This window comes from Pseudorasbora parva, chromosome 18, assembly GCF_024679245.1.
Source record: "Pseudorasbora parva isolate DD20220531a chromosome 18, ASM2467924v1, whole genome shotgun sequence".
In the NCBI taxonomy this organism is placed as follows: Eukaryota; Metazoa; Chordata; class Actinopteri; order Cypriniformes; family Gobionidae; genus Pseudorasbora; species Pseudorasbora parva.
The window spans coordinates 42,174,830-42,194,432 of record NC_090189.1 but is presented as its reverse complement, the minus strand read 5'-3'; the positions used below and the strand labels follow the sequence as shown (position 1 = coordinate 42,194,432).

Below are 19,603 nucleotides of genomic sequence, written 5' to 3'. Positions count from 1 at the left end.
TGGTCTGGTGTTAGCCAGACAAAGAGATTTGTCTACAAGGTCAACATTCATCATAGGAGATGCTTCCTCTCCTTCAACATTGAAACCTTCGATGTCGATAGCATTGGCAAACATAATTTGTAGTGAACAGTTATATATAAATGTGGATAAAATTTCCAGTCCTGGAACGAATTATCATCACTCGCCATGGTGGCAAATCTCAGACAAACTAAATCTTTCAATGGCAATGTGTAATGATGTAATTGGCAGATGAGGTGCTCTGCAAATTCAAACAAGATAACCAATCAATAGCATCAGAATAGCATCGCTTTAGTAAACAGACTTTAAATGGCAGGAGCCATTGTGCACATCAAAAACGGGCAAGGCAACATTATTCAACACATTCTAGCTTTTTAAGGAAAATATTCAGATGTAGCCCTAACGGATTACAGTTACATTCATTTTGTAACTAAATTATCTAACGCTGTTAAATGTAACTAGTTATTCCCAAAACACTGGATGTTTGAAATATTGATAAAAGTTCAAGTTTGTCGTTTGATTAACATTAATGACACAGATGGCAACAGGTTTATTAATAGGCTGCTGTCACTTTAAGGCCAAATGCACAGATCCAGTACACAGTTATGGTGTGATTTAAGTCAACACCGAGAAATTTTGGGTTCCTTTTTTCCCCCGACTTGTGTTTCATAACTCTCACCCTCAGGCACGTCCCATTTTCTGTCCTTATTTTTTTTTAAAAACTCAAAACACTGATTATGTAATTTGTATTTTTATTCTATTGTATTTATTTGTGCTATTGTTTGTAAAAACAAACATGATTGTAATAGTAATTGATCAATGTTTATGAGTGAATAAAAGGATAAATTTAAATCCATTCATTTTATTAAGTGATCGTGTCTCTTTAGAAACGCTCGATTTCTATTACGGTGTGTCGTACTTTTTAAAGTTTGATAATACTGACTGCCAAAAATTATTATTAATTAATATTAAAAAAATATCTATAGTTTTTCCTCGTAGTATTGAAAATTATATAAATATTTTTCAAGGTATCGAAGTTAGAAATTCCAGTATCGTGACAACACAATGTATGTTTACATGTGCACCAATAATATGATTATTAGTAATAATTAGAGTGGGATTCAATTGAAATAAGATGCTTTCACAGGGTGTTCCATGAATACAATTATTATTAAGAATTATTTATTTGTATACATTCTGTGTTTTATTTAATTTATGTTGTTTATCTTTGGTTTCATATTACTTTAAAGGTCCCGTTCTTCGCGATTCCATCTTTCAAACTTTAGTTAGTGTGTAATGTTGCTGTTAGAGCATAAATAATACCTGTAAAATTATAAAGCTCAAAGTTCAATGCCAAGCGAGATATTTTATTTAACAGAAGTTCCCTTTCAAAGCCTACAGCGAACGGCCGGTCTGGACGACACCGCTGCACTTCCTGCTGTGATGACGTCACTAGAACCGTTTGTTGACTCCGCCCACAAGAACACGCAAAATAGGGGGCGTGGTCTCGTTGCTCTCCCGCGTGGAGAAGAGCGCGCATTCAGCGCTGGGATCTCCCCGTTATGGTAAGAGGCGGGACCTTTCCGGGCAAAGTGCGCTAAGCTGCTGTCCAATCACAACACGGGAAGCGCTGGCCCAATCAGAACTCGTTACGTGTTTCTGAAGGAGGGACTTCATAGAACAAGGAAATCATCCGGCCGTTTTTAGGACAGAGGAAACAGCGCTGTACAGATAAGTCAATTGTGTGAAATTTTTTACACGCGAAACATGAACTCATGTTATATTGCACACTGTAAACATAATCAAAGCTTCGAAAACATGCGAATAACGGGACCTTTAATATATATTCATAACCTGTTACTTTTCATTTGATATTGCATTTCTGTTCATGTTTAATCTTGTGTTATAAGCTGTGTTGTCTCCGAACAAGCTAAGGGAATGTCTCCATCTAAAGGTTTTTAGTGTAAAATGTGTCATTTTTACTGTTGATCACCAGGTGGTACCATTAACCCTTTAGACAGGCCTGTGTTAAGTCCACAATCCCTTTTTATATTGAAAATAAGTCATTTTGTGTGTTTTTACCCAAATCAGTGACATTATTTATGAACTTGGCAATTTTAAAGCAGTTTTATTTAGTGGATGTTTTCCTCTCGAACATAAGGAAATGGTTGTGAATTTGAACAATACCCAACGGTTAAAGTATGCACTGTTTTTACAAGTCTGAAATTATTTGGATGTAGAAAACGTAGTAATTTTTTTGGACCATTTTAAATCAAAAATTAAGACTTGCGGCATTTCTTCCACTCTTAAAAAGCTCTTGGACAATTGTGCTTATTTCTGTTGTGTGGTTTCATTGCTGATTACACGGCATCCCGCACAAAACTGTGCTTCAATAACATGCGAACAGCATGAATGTGAAAGTTTGTAGTTTGTGTGGTTAGTAAAAATCAACCAAGTCACTGAAATAAGGCCATAAAACACATACTGAACAGGTTTTCACAAGACTTTCGAGAACTTGGTGAAGCCTTGAGATTTTACTACAAATTGATGTGGAAAAAAATCATCCTGTCCACTTGTTTACATAAAACAGATTTATTGATTTATATTCAAGAACACTTGTGTGTTAGAAGTGCCGTATGCGAGGGAGTGTCGATAATATTGATGATACTCACACCTGGGAAGACAAAGACCTATCAAGGTAAACGTGACCGAAGAAAAAAGGTGAGGAGATTAAAAGAATGGGGGTTTTCTTTGTTTGTAGTTTATTTGCAACACAACATAATCAATACATAATGAAGGTTAAATGCAGCACACTGATCTAAACATAGACACTTGAACGGTCACACACACCTTTGTGCCATTCCTGGAAACAGTTCCTGTTTGACTGTAGATACAAGGATACCCATACCTGGTATTTTCAACTTGTCTGCTGCTGCTTTAGCCAAGCACTGAAGAGAAAACTGCCCCACCATCAGTAGTTAGTGATTCAACATGTTCATGTAAAATGTTAGTTCAATTTAGTTGAAAAACGTGCTGATGGTGGTACAGCGCTGTCATAGAAAAAACAGTTTGCGTGAAAGTGTGAAGGTCTCGCCAGTGAAGTCTATCAGGTGCCTGTATTAAAAAAAGAAACAGAATAAAGGGTGTGAGCATGCTGATAACTACATTATTGCATTACTAATCACTATTAATATTACCCACTCGTAACAAAAACTGGAGTATTGTAGTCACAGAGGCACGCATGCTTTATATTTATTAACATACATACAGAACACAAGTCATTTTATATTTAAATTATTATCACTTTATAAACATCTAATTTTGAGCTAATAATTGCAAACTCTTATTAGAGTGTAAAAATACTTTTGTATTGTATTATTTACTATATTATAGAGCAAAAAAGGACATTAGATGCAATGAAAGGTAGCCTATGTTTCAAAGTTTCACTCGATTTCACCTTTCAATCTGGCGTGGCGATATAGCAAAAGTAGTAAAACTGGTAAAAATGTGTACAAGTTTATGTACTTACTGGTCAGAAACGATATCCTCCGCTGGGTCAAGCCGCGCATTGCATTCTTCTTCTTTCGAGGTAAATTCAAGGCTTATTCTTCACACCATGTCTTCTTCCAAACTCGATGAAAAGCAGAGGAATCTGATGAAACTTGATGCTTGTTTATTGAGGTAATGGAGGCGTTTACTGGTTCACATGGACGATTAGCGCATGAATAGCTTGACCACATGACAGATAATGAGCTCAGATTGCACCTCTCGCTTTCATGCGGATTACATAAACTGAGAATATTTGTTTTTGATTTTACTTTCTTTGAAAAGAAGACATTAGTAGCTTAGTATTTGCTTTGCAGTAGGGATCCACGAAATTGGATTTTTGCCAATATGCCGATATTTTTCAGCTTGTTTTGGCCGATGCCAATATACGATTTATTTTTTCCCTTTGTTTGGACCTTTTATTTTTCCTTCTGGTTTCAGATTTATGAGGTCTCCTTACCAAAAGGATACTTGTTAAAGAAAATAAATGTTAATAAAGTTATTTTTATGACAAGAGTATATTAAAAGCTCTCATATCTCATACACACAATCATATCGGCATATTGGCATCCTCATTTCATATCAGCCGATGACGATTTTTATATTTTAAGTGTTTATCGGCCGATTCCGATGTCATGCCGATAATATCATGCCTCCCGAATTTGCAGATTTTCTGTTCATATTTGTAATGACTTTCAGAATTTCAAGTTCATGGATCTGAGACAGCTGAAAGCGCACCCTGTTTATTTTCTTTATTTTACAAAAGCATAAAGTTTTGTTGTTATAGTGTGTACAAAAACAAAAATAGCCCATTTTTAAATTATGACCAGAAATGACTGTTTTCAGTTCTTTCCGCTGGTATCAGTGTTTTGTTAAATTTCAAATCTATGCATCGCTGGATATGACGTCAAATTACTAGGCCTGTCACGATAACAAATTTTGCTGGACGATAAATTGGCCAAGAAATTATTGCGATAAACGATAATATTGTCGTTCTGAGACCATTTTCATCTAAAATAATGATAATGGCATAATAATGCAGGTACATTTTTTTCAAAAATCAATAAACTTTTATTTCTAAAGACTATTTAACACTGAAGATGGACAACATTTAAAATATCAATAAATAAATCATCAATAAATAAATCATTACAATAAATGAACAAAACAATAAATAAAATGGATGAAAACTGCAACAGATGAGGTGCATATTAGGGGTGGCACGGTTCACAGAACCCACGGTTCGGTTCTGTACGGTTCTTGTTTTTTTTGTTTTTCTTTTAATCGTTAACACTCCAGAAATGTACTTCATCATATGATATATATAACTTAATTATTAACAGTTTAGGACACAGCATTAAAAAAAAAAGTTATATCTTGTAATCATGCTCAAACAACTTTACTTGACCATCTCTGAGGAAAGCTCGGTGAGATTTTGATACAGCGAGAGAAGACATTGACGACATTCTTTTCAATTATTTGGCAAAGAAAGGAGAATGTAGGTGTTTCTCAATGTCAAGGATGCTTCCTTTGAAGGACTGATCCTTCCAAGTCCCTTCCTTCAGAGGCTAGGCGAGGCTCCTCTTTAGCATTCGGAGAACACGTAAATGGAACAGGCTAGCAAGTGCACGTCATTGCGTCATTACGTCAGTGAAAAGGTCCGTTGGCCATCAATAACGTTATGTGTATTATTTTTTTTATATCAATACAGTAGTAATTTGTACCGGCATTTAAACGTTAAACTTAACGTTTGCTTGCTTATATTTACTACGGTTATAACAAATGTTTGGTAACGTAAATAAAAGCATTGTGGCAAGCAGCGAGGTGAGGGACCGTGAGAGCGGGCCGGTGGAGTGATAATGAGCGGCAGTTGATCGCCACACCGGTCTCGGCTCACGGCAGTGACGGGAGTATTATTGGAGGAGCGTGGAAGACGAGAGAGGACTAGGCCTGGACTTTATGTTATGGTTTGTTTATGTTTTATTATGTGTGTGCGGGCAGTCGCCCGTGAGGGGCTTCCTGCATTACTTTCGTTTTGTTTATTATTTATTATAAAGTTGTTGAACGTTCGCCGGTTCCCGCCTCCTTCCTTCCCATCTACGAACCCTGATACAAGCATGTGACCCCTTCACGCTCCGACTCCGCGAACATCTGAAGATAGCAAAGCTACGCACAGAGGATTGTGGGTGATTTGAGAACGCGAAGTGCGCGAAGGCTACTCATATGCATCCTTTCCTGTATATGACATATTTTTCGAACGAAGGACTCAGTCCTTGGTTGAAATACCGAGGATCCTCGACATTGGAACAGTCCTTCGTCGGATGTCGATGACGTAGCATCCTTGGAATTCTGGCTTCCGAGGATCCTTCCATGACATTGAGAAACGCCTTGTGTGTTGCTATCGCTACAGTACCTTAGCACACAAAGATTAAACTGAAGAATTAACTTGCATTATCAAACTGCCAACTTCAGTGTAGTTTTAAGACTGGTTTATACTCTGCGCGTCCGCACGAACGTGAGGGTGCACGCGACAAAAATAACGTCAGCGCGAAGTGCACAAAACCCCTTTTCGCTTGGCGCTGTGCACGTCAAATTTTGTAACTTTGTGTGCAGCTCCGCAACCGAAGAAGCACGATTTCCAGGAGAATCTGGCCGAGCATGTCTCATAACACCGGCACCCGGTCTGCGCGTCGAGTTTAAACACCTCCCCGAGGCGTGTCCGCGAGAGAGACGAGGAAAACAAACAAACAAACATGCAAATGGAAATTATCACGGCTGGAAAAATTAGCAAGCGAATTTTTTTATTGTGCGATTAATTGGTTTATTGACTATCACGACATGCCTACAAATTACTGATTGAAACATTTAAAAACTGTTCAGAAACAGAAAGTAGCGCAGCCCTATTTGTTAAAAGGTTTACCTGGTTGCATTTCTACTCTTCCATAAGCGCCATCTACTGTCAGAGCGCGATTGTGTTTTCATCCAGCACGTCCTGCACTCGTTCTGCCATGCGCTTCTCATCTGTGTTGGGTTGTTTACATCAGAGTTCAGATGCCTCTTTGTAGCACACATGCAGTTTTCTAGATAGTAACGGTGTCTATTCACACCAAGTGCAAATAGTGTGACTTATTAGCAAGTGCTATTCACACTAGCTCCGCCTAACAATGCCTGTTTGGGCCAAACGAGATGTGTGTACTTCAGCGTCTTCAGTGGTGTAGTCAGTAGAGCATAAGGCTTAAGGCAGGGCTGTTCAAATCTTGTCCTGGAGGGCCAATGCGCTGCAGAGTTTAGCTCCAACCCTGATCAAACACAACCACCTGTGATCGTCTAATGATCCTGAAGACATTGATTAGCATGTTCAGTTGTGTTTGATTAGGTTTGGAGCTAAACTCTGCAGCGCATTGGCCCTCTAGGACCAGATTTGAACAGCCCTGGCTTAAGATCAAGGTTTTGATGCGATTGACCAGAGTTCGAATCCGCCTTTTGTCGAGCTCGCTCTTCTCCCTTTTCCCATCACATCGGAAAGGCATTTACTTCCAATAAAAATTAAGAAAATGTTCTAAAAGGGGGAAATAAAGCACCTAAGGAAATGTTTAATAATAATAAAATCATTGATTGGGTCGGTGTAGGGAGGCTTTTATTGTCCCATTAATACTGAGGTGCAAATAGTGAGTATCTGTAAAAATATTATAAATATTATCTATAAATAGTATAAATAACATCTAATACTACTTACACATATTGCAAAGAACTGCTACTTTTACATTGTGTAAATGATACTATTTTTACTAAGTAAATAGCATCTACAGCTATTTGCTCTTAGTGTAAATATCATCTATCACTAAGCAAATATGTTATTTATGGTATGTGGAGTGTGTGAAATGTGACTTGTGTGAGTTTAAAGACATGTGTTTATCTGATACATTTATCTTTCTTGGAGCTAACTGGTTTCTGGACATTTTATTTTTATTCGCTGCAATTTTTTTAATTTTTTAATTTTTTTTCTTATTTTTTAAATTATTTCTTCATTGTCTTAATCTGTTAAAAGCCTTACTAGGGACAGGTGTTGCGAATTAGCCCTGGCTAAAAACACTGTGATACATGCAACGGATTGTTCTTTATGTAATAATCTTTGTCGATTTTGTATCTGTCCCTATTCAAATAAACAACAAATAAATTTGTAAATAACGGTGTAAATAACATCTATCGCTATTTGCACTTGGTGTTACCAAATATTAACCGGTTGATGGAAAAGTACCATGAAAATGCATTCAAAAGAGCGAAATAATTCGCCACATTAAACGTCTTGCATAGATAGCACTTGGCTTCGCTGCTGCCATTAGTTGTGTCCAACCATCTCTGAGACTGCTCATTTATGAGCCATCGAGGAGTTAAACTAGCTTTACAATTTTGCTCGAATTTGCGCGCTGTCATGCTTTTGGTGTTGTCGCTGGGGTAGTACCTTTTCAGGTGATGGAAACTGTTTGTTGCATTTCCCAACCATAAGTCAACATATTTTGCAGACCCTCTTGGCCAGAACACACAGAACGTGTTTTTGTATTGTGTGTACTTGTACTTTTCCATTGGTTTTCACTGTAAACATGTTAGACGGATGTGTTTTGTGTCTTTTGTAGCGTCGCATGCATGTCAAGACCCTAACCCATGCAAAAGATCAACTTTATAAATAAAATAAAAAACACGTTTTAAGAGCTTGCTTCACTTTGCGTTTCCGCAAAAACATGTTCTGTGTAATGTGTCCTTACCTTTTTTTCCCCCCAACAATTTCTTTAGCTTTGGAGGGTAACTCAATTTCGGTTTCGTTTTCATTTCCCTCGCCGGCTCTTTGGAGACCGACTGGATGTTGTTGCGTTTATGTCTGATTTGTGATAGACTGGTAGTTTTATCCATTTAGAGTAAAAAAGCCCAGAGCTTATCATCGTCATCAGCATAAATGTCATCACAATCTCCGTATGATATCGTTTATAGCCCAGCCCTAGTTTGAGCACCTTCTAAAATCACTGACCATTTGATTAAAAAAGAGAAAGCCAAAACATTCTCGAAGGGTCTATTTTGAACCCTATTTTATGGTTCATATTCTTCTCATTTTGGTGCATTTCCAGCTATCAATTAAAATCGATATAATCGGCAGATCAAAATGTGAAGAGGAAAACATAAGTTGTGAAGAGTTTCCATACCTCCAACCAGGTCCTTTTCTAAAAGCTGAATCTGCAAGGAAAAGATCTTCTCCTGAAGGTTGCATAAAGAGTGTTTGATCCTCTCTCTGCGTGTGACCATGTAACACAAGTTTCTGACCTGAGAGAAAACACACCAGTCGCTGAAATCATTAGCATGTTTTTGTAACACATGATGTTAGGACAACGGTATAAAAACCTCACATCACATCGGACTCAGTTTGTTACACTCAGTGCCTTTTACAGTCTATATTCCAGGGCCCTCATATGCAATTTCTTGCCTACAATGACCCCAGATATGAACATTATTTCCTAAATATTTTTACAAACTATTTATTATTGGTCATGCATCTCACTTTATAAATCTCAGATCATATGCACATGAGTGAGAACATCCTATAGATGTTATTCTATGCTGAGGCAATGCATGATCAGGTATAGGCAAATTTAGTCCTGCACAGTTTAGCTATAATCAAAAACACCTGAACAAGCTAATCAAGGTCTTGGGGTCAATAGAAAGCTACAAACAGGTGAGCATTTATCAGGGTTGGAGCTAAACTCTGCAGAACAACAGCCCTCCAGGAATAAAGCGGCCCATTTCTGCTTTAAATGCACATCGTTTTCAGATCAATGTCCACATTCTTGCTAAACATTAGACGTTTTCATGATGACGAGCCATACGATATGGAAGCTAGTGGAATATTCCTGAAAACACAGATGTCGTCAAATCAACCAAATTTCAATAATTTCCCGGCTTGTGATGAAAGCCAAAATGTTAAATGTCATGAATGTATATTGACTGAGTAATCACTGTATCATGGGGTCAAAAAAACATTTTCACCTGAGATCTAAAGCCAAATCCCAGGGGTGTAAAAATGACTTTAGAAAGATGGCAGCTTCATTATTTTGGTTTTACTCAAAGATTGGTAGATCTATAAGTGGAATCTGTTGACTTTATCAATCTGTGTTGCATTATAATCCAACGGTGACCGCTCAAAAAGGGGAACAAAGCACTTTTTGTGTTATTTTCCCCAAGTTTGCATGCCTGTAACTCCAGAAGTAATAATGATATCGCAATATACTTTTAGATCTTCATTACCAACAAACTTTTCTTTTGGTATCTTCATTATAAAGACCCTCAATTGTTCATTCCCAGAGATATGGCGATCTTAATGCGGCTCCATGAGCAAATTGCACACATTTTCAGTGGTCAAAAACCAAATGTGGGTCACTTTGCACACAGCTAATACTGTTTTCTTTTAAAGAGGAATATCTAAAGAACAAATAATCTTAAAGTAGAAATAAATCATGTTTTTCCATCAACATAATTGTATAGAACTGTTTTTCCTAAGTTTGCATTATTATAACTGTTATTTGTGTACACTGATCCTGGGGTCTCATAATCGTGAAGCCTTAAAGTAGCTAATTTATTCTAAACCCCCGTTTCACTCACTGAGTTTGAGCACAAAAATATGCAGTTTTATATATATATATGTCACTGAAACTCCCTCAATTTAAAATAATTTTTCCACCTCACACATTACTCGCTCTTCCATTTACTCCCTGTGCTCTTAATGTCCCGCCTCTCCCGCTATTAATGCACTATATACATATGAATAAATCATCTAAAATGCTTTAACTTCTTAATCCGCACCGGATCGTGGGCGGGGCGTCTGACGCAAGTGGGCGTGTCTCTACTTATAATTACTTTTGTTTTATACAAGCTGTTCAATCAACTATCACAAACTATGCATCATTTGAAAGCTAAAACACTCAAGATTCATGTTCTGAACTCGTTTTTGCAATAAATACACCAGAGAGGAAAGGGTTAAATTAAATGCTAAAGCAGTGGCTATTTAAACATTAGCATAATGAACGCGGTACTCATCTTTCATCTCCTGACGTTCAGATCAGATCGGACGAATCCACGAAACAACAGCATACATGTCTGTGTAAGAGTCCACTCTTCAAAATGCATCCCACTTTTAATCCAAAACAACGAAAAATAAGGGGAAAAAACTAAAAATCCTCCGTTGTTTGCATAAGCGCTTTGCGTTAAGAGTAATCAATCATGTCCATTTTCAATGAAATAGCGATTATAATCATTATTTTGACAATCTCCCCTGTACTGTGGACTGTTCCGGTCAAATGAAACCCTCCCAGGTCTCTCTCCTTCAATCAAAAGCTGACTAGGACACATAAATAGAAAGGGAGCTCGTCACTGGGTGATACATCTGTCAGTCAAACTCGCCGGTCCTTAGTTGGATAAGCCAGTCAATGCCTAGCCAATGCATAGCCAGCATAGATTTGATTGATGGATGTAGTAACGAATCAAAAGACAATATTTTGCGTAGTTTCTGTAAGAGATGTCGTAAGAAGCATTGGTGAATACCTCATGCTTACTTAGCGTCGTCTTCAAGGTATTCATTAGTATCCAGCGCCTGCCAGTGTAAGTGCCTGCCTGCCGCACACACTTACCATACACAACGCGCAGACTAAATTAGAGACTGTTTTTATCAACTAAATGAGTTTTTTAACACTTGTAAATTCTCTAAATAGTTGTTTTAGTTATCAGGGCCTGCAAATGCATTATAATTAGCAGTTTATTGCAGATTTATTTGAATAAAAACTACTCTTTACTATTACACAAATGTTCTAATATAATTGGACTTTATTGAAAGGACGCCCAGTCTTTTTTGACATAAAAGCTTACAGAAGCTACATTTTTGAGAGAATCGTCCTCAAATTTTAATCAAAGCATGATCAGACATTCAGTTTTATATTTAGGTTATTTTCAGGGCATTAAAATTAAAATCTCATATTTTTTCCATAAGGGAATAATAAAAAAATAAAAACGTGAGTCACTTACATGCATATTTCCCCTTGTTTTAATCTGTCCCTATACTACTTTGAGTTATTATGACTTTTGGGTAACATAATTTGAAGTGTCTAGTTTAAAATAAGACCACATTTATGGATATAGACCATAGGGTTTAAGAGCTGCAGACATTTTTATTTGGGGTATGTAATTTTTTAATTTATTTCTCGGCGCAGGGCGAAGGTTAAGAGGTTAAACAATCATACTGCTAAAAGTAAATGTGATCTGGTGATTTAAATTATGTTTGCGCTTTCACTAAGGAGTGCCGCTTTAAATGTTGCTTGCACTTTGACTTTGAGGAGTGTCATTCCGTCACCGCGTGCGCGTCAGATCATCAATGCAATCCGTCAGCTCTAATCGCAAGTAAGCTCGTCAAAATGACCGCTCTCGAACTGTAAATGTTTAGCTCATCCAAGAATTTTAAAGGAAGTGTATGTAAGATTGTGGCCAAAACTGGTACTGCAATCATTTTCAAATGACTGTAGAGCGGTGTATCCCCCTCCCCCTGGCTGCAGGATCAGCAGAACGTTTGTAGATCTGCAGCTGTGATAACTAGAGCAGATCTGGCAACCCGAAACACTGCTGACTCATGATTGGTCGATAGGTGGAGGGCGGAGCTTCAGGCCAAAACACAACATGACATCATCAACATCAGTTGAGGGCTGCAACAACAACTTTTACATGACAATATCCTGGCCGGACTACTGTTGTAAGTGATATAAGTGTTTGAAATTGACATGATTTCTTAATGTCTAGTGACATATCAGGGTCATTTTATGATTAATTGAAATACATTTCTTACATACAGTACCTTTAAAGAATAGTAATAATACTTATGAAATAAGATTTTGGTAATGTCACCCATCGCTAGGAGGACTACCTAAATAATGTTCAGGAAACCTGTTTGGAAACCATTATTGAGACACTCACCCTCTCCAGATCCTGACGCAGGTGAGTGAAGAGATTCAGGCGGCGATACAGGACGTCCTGCTCCTGCTGGGCGAGGTTATCCACCTCATCCCTCTTAATGGCCACCAGTGGCTGGTTAAAGTTGGCCTTTCGTCGCAGTTTCCAGTACTGGAAGAGGAAGTCCACATGAGCATCTGGCAGAGAAAGGCTTTCCGCAACATCCTTAGGGTCCACTAATCTGTGAAACTCGTCTTCTAGCTCTTGCAGCTTCTGCTTGCGATGGCTGGCTTTCTCCCGTTCTGCTTGTTCCTGCTTCAGGCGATCGGTGTGCGTTCCTGGCTGATCTGGGTCGGGCCGGTCTGAGTTCGAGACGCTGTGCTCTAGACAGTAAGATTTGAAGCGCACCTCGTCATTCTCTGCCAGAGTGGTTCGCATCTCCAGCCCGTTGTCAAACGCGCAGGTCACGTGGAAGGCCACGGCGCAGGATGGCATTGAGCACTGTGGGAACAGAACCGCAGGATTAGTACCGTATTTTCCGGACTATAAGTTGCGCTTTTTTTTCATAGTTTGGCTGGTCCTGCGACTTAGTCAGGTGCGCCTTAGTCAGCATAGGTTGACACTTGTAGTTCGATTTGGTTCGTTTGGTTCAGACCAAAAAACAAAAACAAAAACCTGGTCCGCTTAGCGTTCACACTGGCATTTTTAACAGTGAACCTAGAGTTACTGAACCAAAGGAACAAGGAGACGCTCACAACCTGATTGGTCGGCTTATATGGCGTAGGAGCTGCTTACCGAACATTCAAAACAACGCTGTGTGCTGGATTACACGCGGCCATTTTATTTGTCTACATATGGCATTATTTTACCGGCTGAGAACTCACAAAGAGCTCATGAAATGTTCAAAACATTAAAGCGGGGGTGAAATGCTGTTTCATGCATACTGAGCTTTACACTGTTAAAGACTTGGATTCCCATCCTAAACATAGACAAAGTTTCAAAAACTAATGTTGGACGTTTGATAGAGTATTTCTGTGTCAAAAATACTCCTTCCGGTTTCTCACAAGTTTCGGCGAGTTTTTTTCGAGTATGGGTCTATTTGACGTTAATAAGAGCGGAAGGTCCTTGTATGGGCCGTACGGGCTCTTCTCCCGGTAGGGTGCGCGCGCGCGTGACTAGATGCACGCTGTAAACAGTCTCTCAGCTGCAGATCCAGTCGTCCGTGAACGGCGCCGCGCTCCACTTTATTCCTATGGGTGACGTCGAGCGACTTCAACTCTTCAGCACAGCATTCTGGGAAGGCAGCGCTGCATTTGAACCGATTTGAACGCAGAAATGACGGGAAGCTTGACAACATCGTTTCAGTTGCGTCTCAAAATGGATTTACACGCCACTGCTGTCACAGGACTTTACCAAATCATACCAAAGAAGTGTGTTTCTGACGGAGCGGTCCCAGCGATAAAGCTTCGACGGTGAGTTAACTTAAACTGCTTCAAATGTCTCTGCTATTGGCTACCGTCGCATGAGTAAACATCAGTAAACGACACGATCGCGTGCTTCGTCATTCAAATGCGCTAACGGACTCCATTGTTGTTCTCTGTATAACGTTACACTAGTCTGACGCGCAAAACCGTTTTGCTTGCTACTGCTAAGGTCTAGTCGCATACAATAGTCCATAAACCGAATCATGTCCTCATACTCTGCGAGTAAACACACAGAAATGTGGAGAGGCCATTAAATACAGTAACTTACATACCACAGAGACGGACGTCCTGCTGTTGCCGTTTCTCCTGTTCAATTTATTTCTCCCTCAGATTTGATTCTGGATCATTATCTGTATTAGCTGAGATAGCGATGGGTTTCTCCACGCTTGAGGACGTCACCGCTTTGCGCTCTTGTCATTCTTTAGCTCCGCCCACACGATACGCCTCCAGGCGCTCGGTTTTTTCCGGAAAGACTCGGTACAGCCTATATTTCTTTTATAAATATGATAAAACTAAAGACTTTTCGGAGATATGAAGGATGCAATACTACTCTATAGGTACTCAAGATTGACATGAGATTGACTGAAACTGAGTGTTTCACCCCCCCTTTAAAAAAAGCAGCAGGATTTCCTCCGAAAAAACATTTTGGTCCAAAAATAACAAAAAAATACGACGAATCTTTATTTGAGGATTGAAAACAAACCCAGAAGAGAAGACAATGCTGAATAAAGTCGTAGTTTTTGTTATTTTTGGACCCAAATGTATTTTGGATGCTTCAAGAGACTCTAATTAACCCACTGATGTCTCATATGGACTACTGTGATGATGTTTTTATTCCCTTTCTGGACATGGACAGTATAGTGTGCATACAGACGATGTATGCGTTGAAACGATGCGTATTATGAAAAGCACAATAGAAATGAATTCTACTTGACTTTATGAGGTAGCCCATCCTCAAATGAAAGCTTATTCTGCTGTTTTGACTGGTCTCTCACCTGTATGCACGTCCCAGTGTGTTCTCGGCACAGGCTACAGGATAAAGCCCATCGACTGGCTGGGATGTGCGAAATTTTTGTAATGGGCTCCATCTTCTCAGGGCAGCCAATGCTCACCTGTGTCGACATGAAAACAGCACAAGTCAGAAAACAATACAGAAATCACATTAAGGATGGCGGACTAGTCTTGATGAATATTTCATGGAATTGGTTTAGTTAGTTAGATGCGTTTTTAAGATTTATGCCCCAGTTGTGAAAGTGATTTTATTCTTTGTAGACCCTCTTGGGTTACTTGTGAAATTGCTATTCTGCTTTCCTTCTCTCTGTCTCTTCTTTTCTTTCTTTTCGTTATCCTGTATATGTATACTTTATTTAGTTGTATGTATAATAAAAACATTGTATCCACATTTGATTGTCATTTCGGATCTTCTGTGTATCTTCGGATCTTCGGAAAGAGTTCGGAAAGTTTATTCTTTGTGGCCAGAAGGATAACCTTCCCGAAGATTTGATAAGAAAGAATAAAACTTTGGGAGAGTTGATAAAAGACTGTACTCTTTGTTCATTAAACAAACAAATAAGATGAATTTTAAACTAATTATTTAAAGGTTATTCTGTAATGATTATATACACACACACACACACACATATACATATATATATATATATATATATATATATATATATATATATATATATATATATATATATATATCTTAGAAATCATGGAGGGGTCTGAAATTGAAAACTTTGAGAGACAACCTAAAAAATAAAAAATTCAGAAATCACAATGTATGATTTTTTTTAACTATTTATTTGGATAGTTAAATGGTTAAAGGGGTCATATAATGCCATTTTTGTACAAGTTAATATGATTATTTAGTGTCTAAATTAAAACTTTGTAATATACTTTAATTAAAAATTCTATTTAGTATTCTAAGAAATCACTCTTAACCTGGTGAAACACAGCTCTGTTTTCAGCAAGCCGTGTCTGTGCATGTGCCTTTTATGCTAATGAGCTTTGCTCACCCCGCCCCTCTGTTCTGTGGGGGCTTGCTTCACACTCAAAGAAGACAACAGGAGAAAGTTTGACACCGCGAGTCTCTCAGGACACATCTGTGCAAGTTAAACCGTATCAATTCGATATATCAGATATATCAACATCAAAATGACTGCTGTGTTCATTATTACACCCTAGAACAGAACACCACAATCGCTTAGACGCCATTCTGCTCCAGCGGATCCACAATGGCGGACGACAGCTTGAGGTGAAACGCTGCTGTCAATCAACAGTCGTGGGAGGGGTGTCGGATCGTGTGACGTCACACATCGAACGGCTTGATTTCAGACAGGTGAAAACATACAAGGAGATTAAAAAAAAACACTTGATGGATTTTTATTATTATAGGATGGTTGTGTACAGTCACTACCAATACACATTGCTATATAATCAACTTGTAAAAGTGCATGTACCATTATATGACCCCTTTAAATAGTAAATATTTGTTATATATATATTTATTAGATAAATATTAGTTAAATAGTATAATGGGAAAACTTGATGAGACTCGTCGGGATATGAGGTAAAAAATAACAAATACTGCTCGGTTTCTCACAGAAACCGATCGGTTCGTGTCTTAAGAAATCAATGTGTCGTCAGGAGCAGCAGGGTTTTGGTGCACGTTGCCTAAGCATGCTTTTTTGTTTGTTTGTTTTGCTCTCATAGAGTTGTTACCTATTCACCCCATTATATGACTGGCACACAGCAACGGTTGGAGGTAAAAATCTTCATGTGTGTTCTACTGAAGAAACAAACACACCTACATGTTGGATGCACAGGTGGTAAGCAGATAAACATGTAATTTTCATTTTTTTGGTGAACTAACCCTTTAAACGATGCCCAATTGGCACTAAGGGGCCTAAAGTGTGCCAAGAAAACATCCCCCACACCATTACACCACCACCACCAGCCTGCACAGTGGTAACAAGGCATGATGGATCCATGTTCTCATTCTGTTTACGCCAAATTCTGACTCTACCATCTGAATGTCTCAACAGAAATCGAGACTCATCAGACCAGGCAACATTTTTCCAGTCTTCAACTGTCCAATTTTGGTGAGCTTGTGCAAATTGTCGCCTCTTTTTCCTGTTTGTAGAGGAGATGAGTGGTACCCGGTGGGGTCTTCTGCTGTTGTAGCCCATCCGCCTCAAGGTTGTGTGTGTTGTGGCTTCACAAATGCTTTGCTGCATACCTCGGTTGTAACGAGTGGTTATTTCAGTCAAAGTTGCTCTTCTATCAGCTTAAATCAGTCGGCCCATTCTCCTCTGACCTCGAGCATCAACAAGGCATTTTCTCCCACAGGACTGCCACATACTGGATGTTTTTCCCTTTTCACACCATTCTTTGTGTGATTGGTTGATTAGATAATTTCATAATCCTTTAGGTGAATGTATATTGTGTATTTTCATAAGAATGCTGTACATTTCCAATGCATTATTAATTGACTTGTGACTCCTCTCACAAGTGCGCAGGGAAAAAGTTGCTCTTTGGGCTTGTCCGTGAGAGATTATAGTCAGGGTAGGTGATTTGTTTCAGAAACATGTTATGTTTTGTTATGCAAGAGGACAAACGATCTTCAGCAGAATCTACACAATGACAGTTTCTGTGCGGCGACACTGTCATGTTAGATTCAAGTTCAGTTCTTTAAAAATGAAATAAAACAGGCGAGTCTCACGAATCCCATCTAGGAATCACGTTTGGCATTGTAACGCAACAGTACAGTCAGTATTTCTTCCAATCCTCTCAAAAGTGTTACAGATGAGCCGGAATAGAATCGAATGCGCCTGGAGGAAGTGGAAACTCAGCTCATAAGTTCATTCAGTTTATTCATCCGCCGGCGCACAGCACTTCACGTGATTTCAGTGAGCCTTTTCACTTGCCTTTGTGGCTTTTTACATCCCCATCATTCGGCTATTGTTCCTGCCTCGCTCTTCAATTTCTGCAAATTTTTTATGAGAATACCAATTTTGGCCAGGCTTTTTAAAACCGCCTCTTTGAATCCTTATCTTCTTGTCAATTCTTCTTTTGTCCTCCTTTGGATATTAAGCAGCCTTCTGCATGTAAAGTAGAGCGCTGAATGTCTTACGCCTTTACAGAAACATCTTGCCCTAAACCTGACCAGGCAAGTTCAACATTTCCTGCAGAAAAGCTTTCCTTTCAATCACAGAGAGCAGAGGAAATATTTCAATTACAATTCATCCATTATTGCTTGCTAATCACAATTTTCCTCAGTCGTCTTCCAGATGAATATGTTCAACTTTGTGTTGAAAGGGGACGTTTTTATGATTTCCTTTCTGCTTTTAATACTTCATTGCATCTTTTATCAGGCAATCATTTCTGAGGCAAAATTCAATCAAAAGTGAATTTCAACTCAACTAGGGCTACAACAAATCAATAATGTAAACGATCACCACTGAATTTCATTATGGATTAGTTGGATAAATGCACTGGAACTGGAATCACTAACAGTAGAGGATAATCCACTGAAAAATGCTGGAGTACATAATATTTACAGGGAAATGTGTGTGACTGCCTACTTCCTACCTAGTAACACGATTGTTTTTCTTTATTATAATTTATTATTTAGTGATTTAAAATGCTCTGATGCTTCAGAAAGAGAGCAAAAAAAGTTGCAAACACTGTGTTATGATCACTTTAACCCTATAAAGCTAGTCATATTTGACACAAATTACTCTAACCCTAAACCTGATGATACAAAGGGCAACTTTTTATCCACAGCAACATCTTTCAGCAACATTGCTCAAAAAGTTTCCCTGTGTATCATCAGATTAATCCTGACCTCATCCAGAATTTTTCAACCATAAATTTAACCACAACTTATAACTACTATCCCAAGACCAGCTTCATTTGATACCTCAGGGATCCATAAGGCACAGCTGACGTGGACCCACTTGGTTCCACTGCGAGTGGGCTTCAGAGCTCCTCCTCTTCTGGGACAAAGCAAACATTTGGACTGAACGCCGAGGGCACACGTTCTGCATAGCCAGTTACCCTGCGGCACCTTTAAGATCCCGTAACATGCCTGCGGGAGGAAAAAACATTCCTTTTGTCAACACATTCAATAACTTTAATTAGAATCAAAAATCTGAATTATGTAATCAGAATGATCAATTTATCCCGGATACTGTAAGTGTGATTTCTGTTCATTAAATTTATATTTACATTAAAACGCTTATTATACTATGCAGAGCAAGTACGGATTCACATTCTAGTTTTGGGGAATTCGGGGCGTACTGTAGCAGGCTGAGAGTTTGGGGCGTGGCTACTGTAGCAGGCTGAGAGTTTGGGGCGTGGCTACTGTAGCGGGCTGAGAGTTTGGGGCGTGGCTACTGTAGCAGGCTGAGAGTTTGGAGTGTGGCTACAATCGGAAGCAGCATGTCTTATAATAAAAGCCCTGCTGCTGTCGAGCCCTGTGTCGCGCTCGTCTTTCATTAGCATTCGCTTCAGTGGCCTTGTTCAGCTCCATAGCACTCGGCCCTGCTCTGCTACTGTTAATAATTTAATAA

General features: G+C 38.8%; 1 protein-coding gene across 2 annotated transcripts in view; it reads right to left on the bottom strand.

The window, feature by feature from the left end:
* Window positions 1–19,603, bottom strand: part of jade2 (jade family PHD finger 2) — a 60,705-nt gene that overhangs the window by 7,829 nt on the left and 33,273 nt on the right. For both annotated transcript variants that reach the window (XM_067423490.1, XM_067423489.1), the window contains exons 7-10: window positions 18,952–19,119; window positions 15,020–15,136; window positions 12,565–13,041; window positions 8,760–8,877 (exon numbers count right to left, since the gene is read on the bottom strand). In XM_067423490.1, the coding sequence (XP_067279591.1) occupies window positions 8,760–8,877; window positions 12,565–13,041; window positions 15,020–15,136; window positions 18,952–19,119 (880 nt within the window). The remainder of the gene's footprint in view (window positions 1–8,759; window positions 8,878–12,564; window positions 13,042–15,019; window positions 15,137–18,951; window positions 19,120–19,603) is intronic.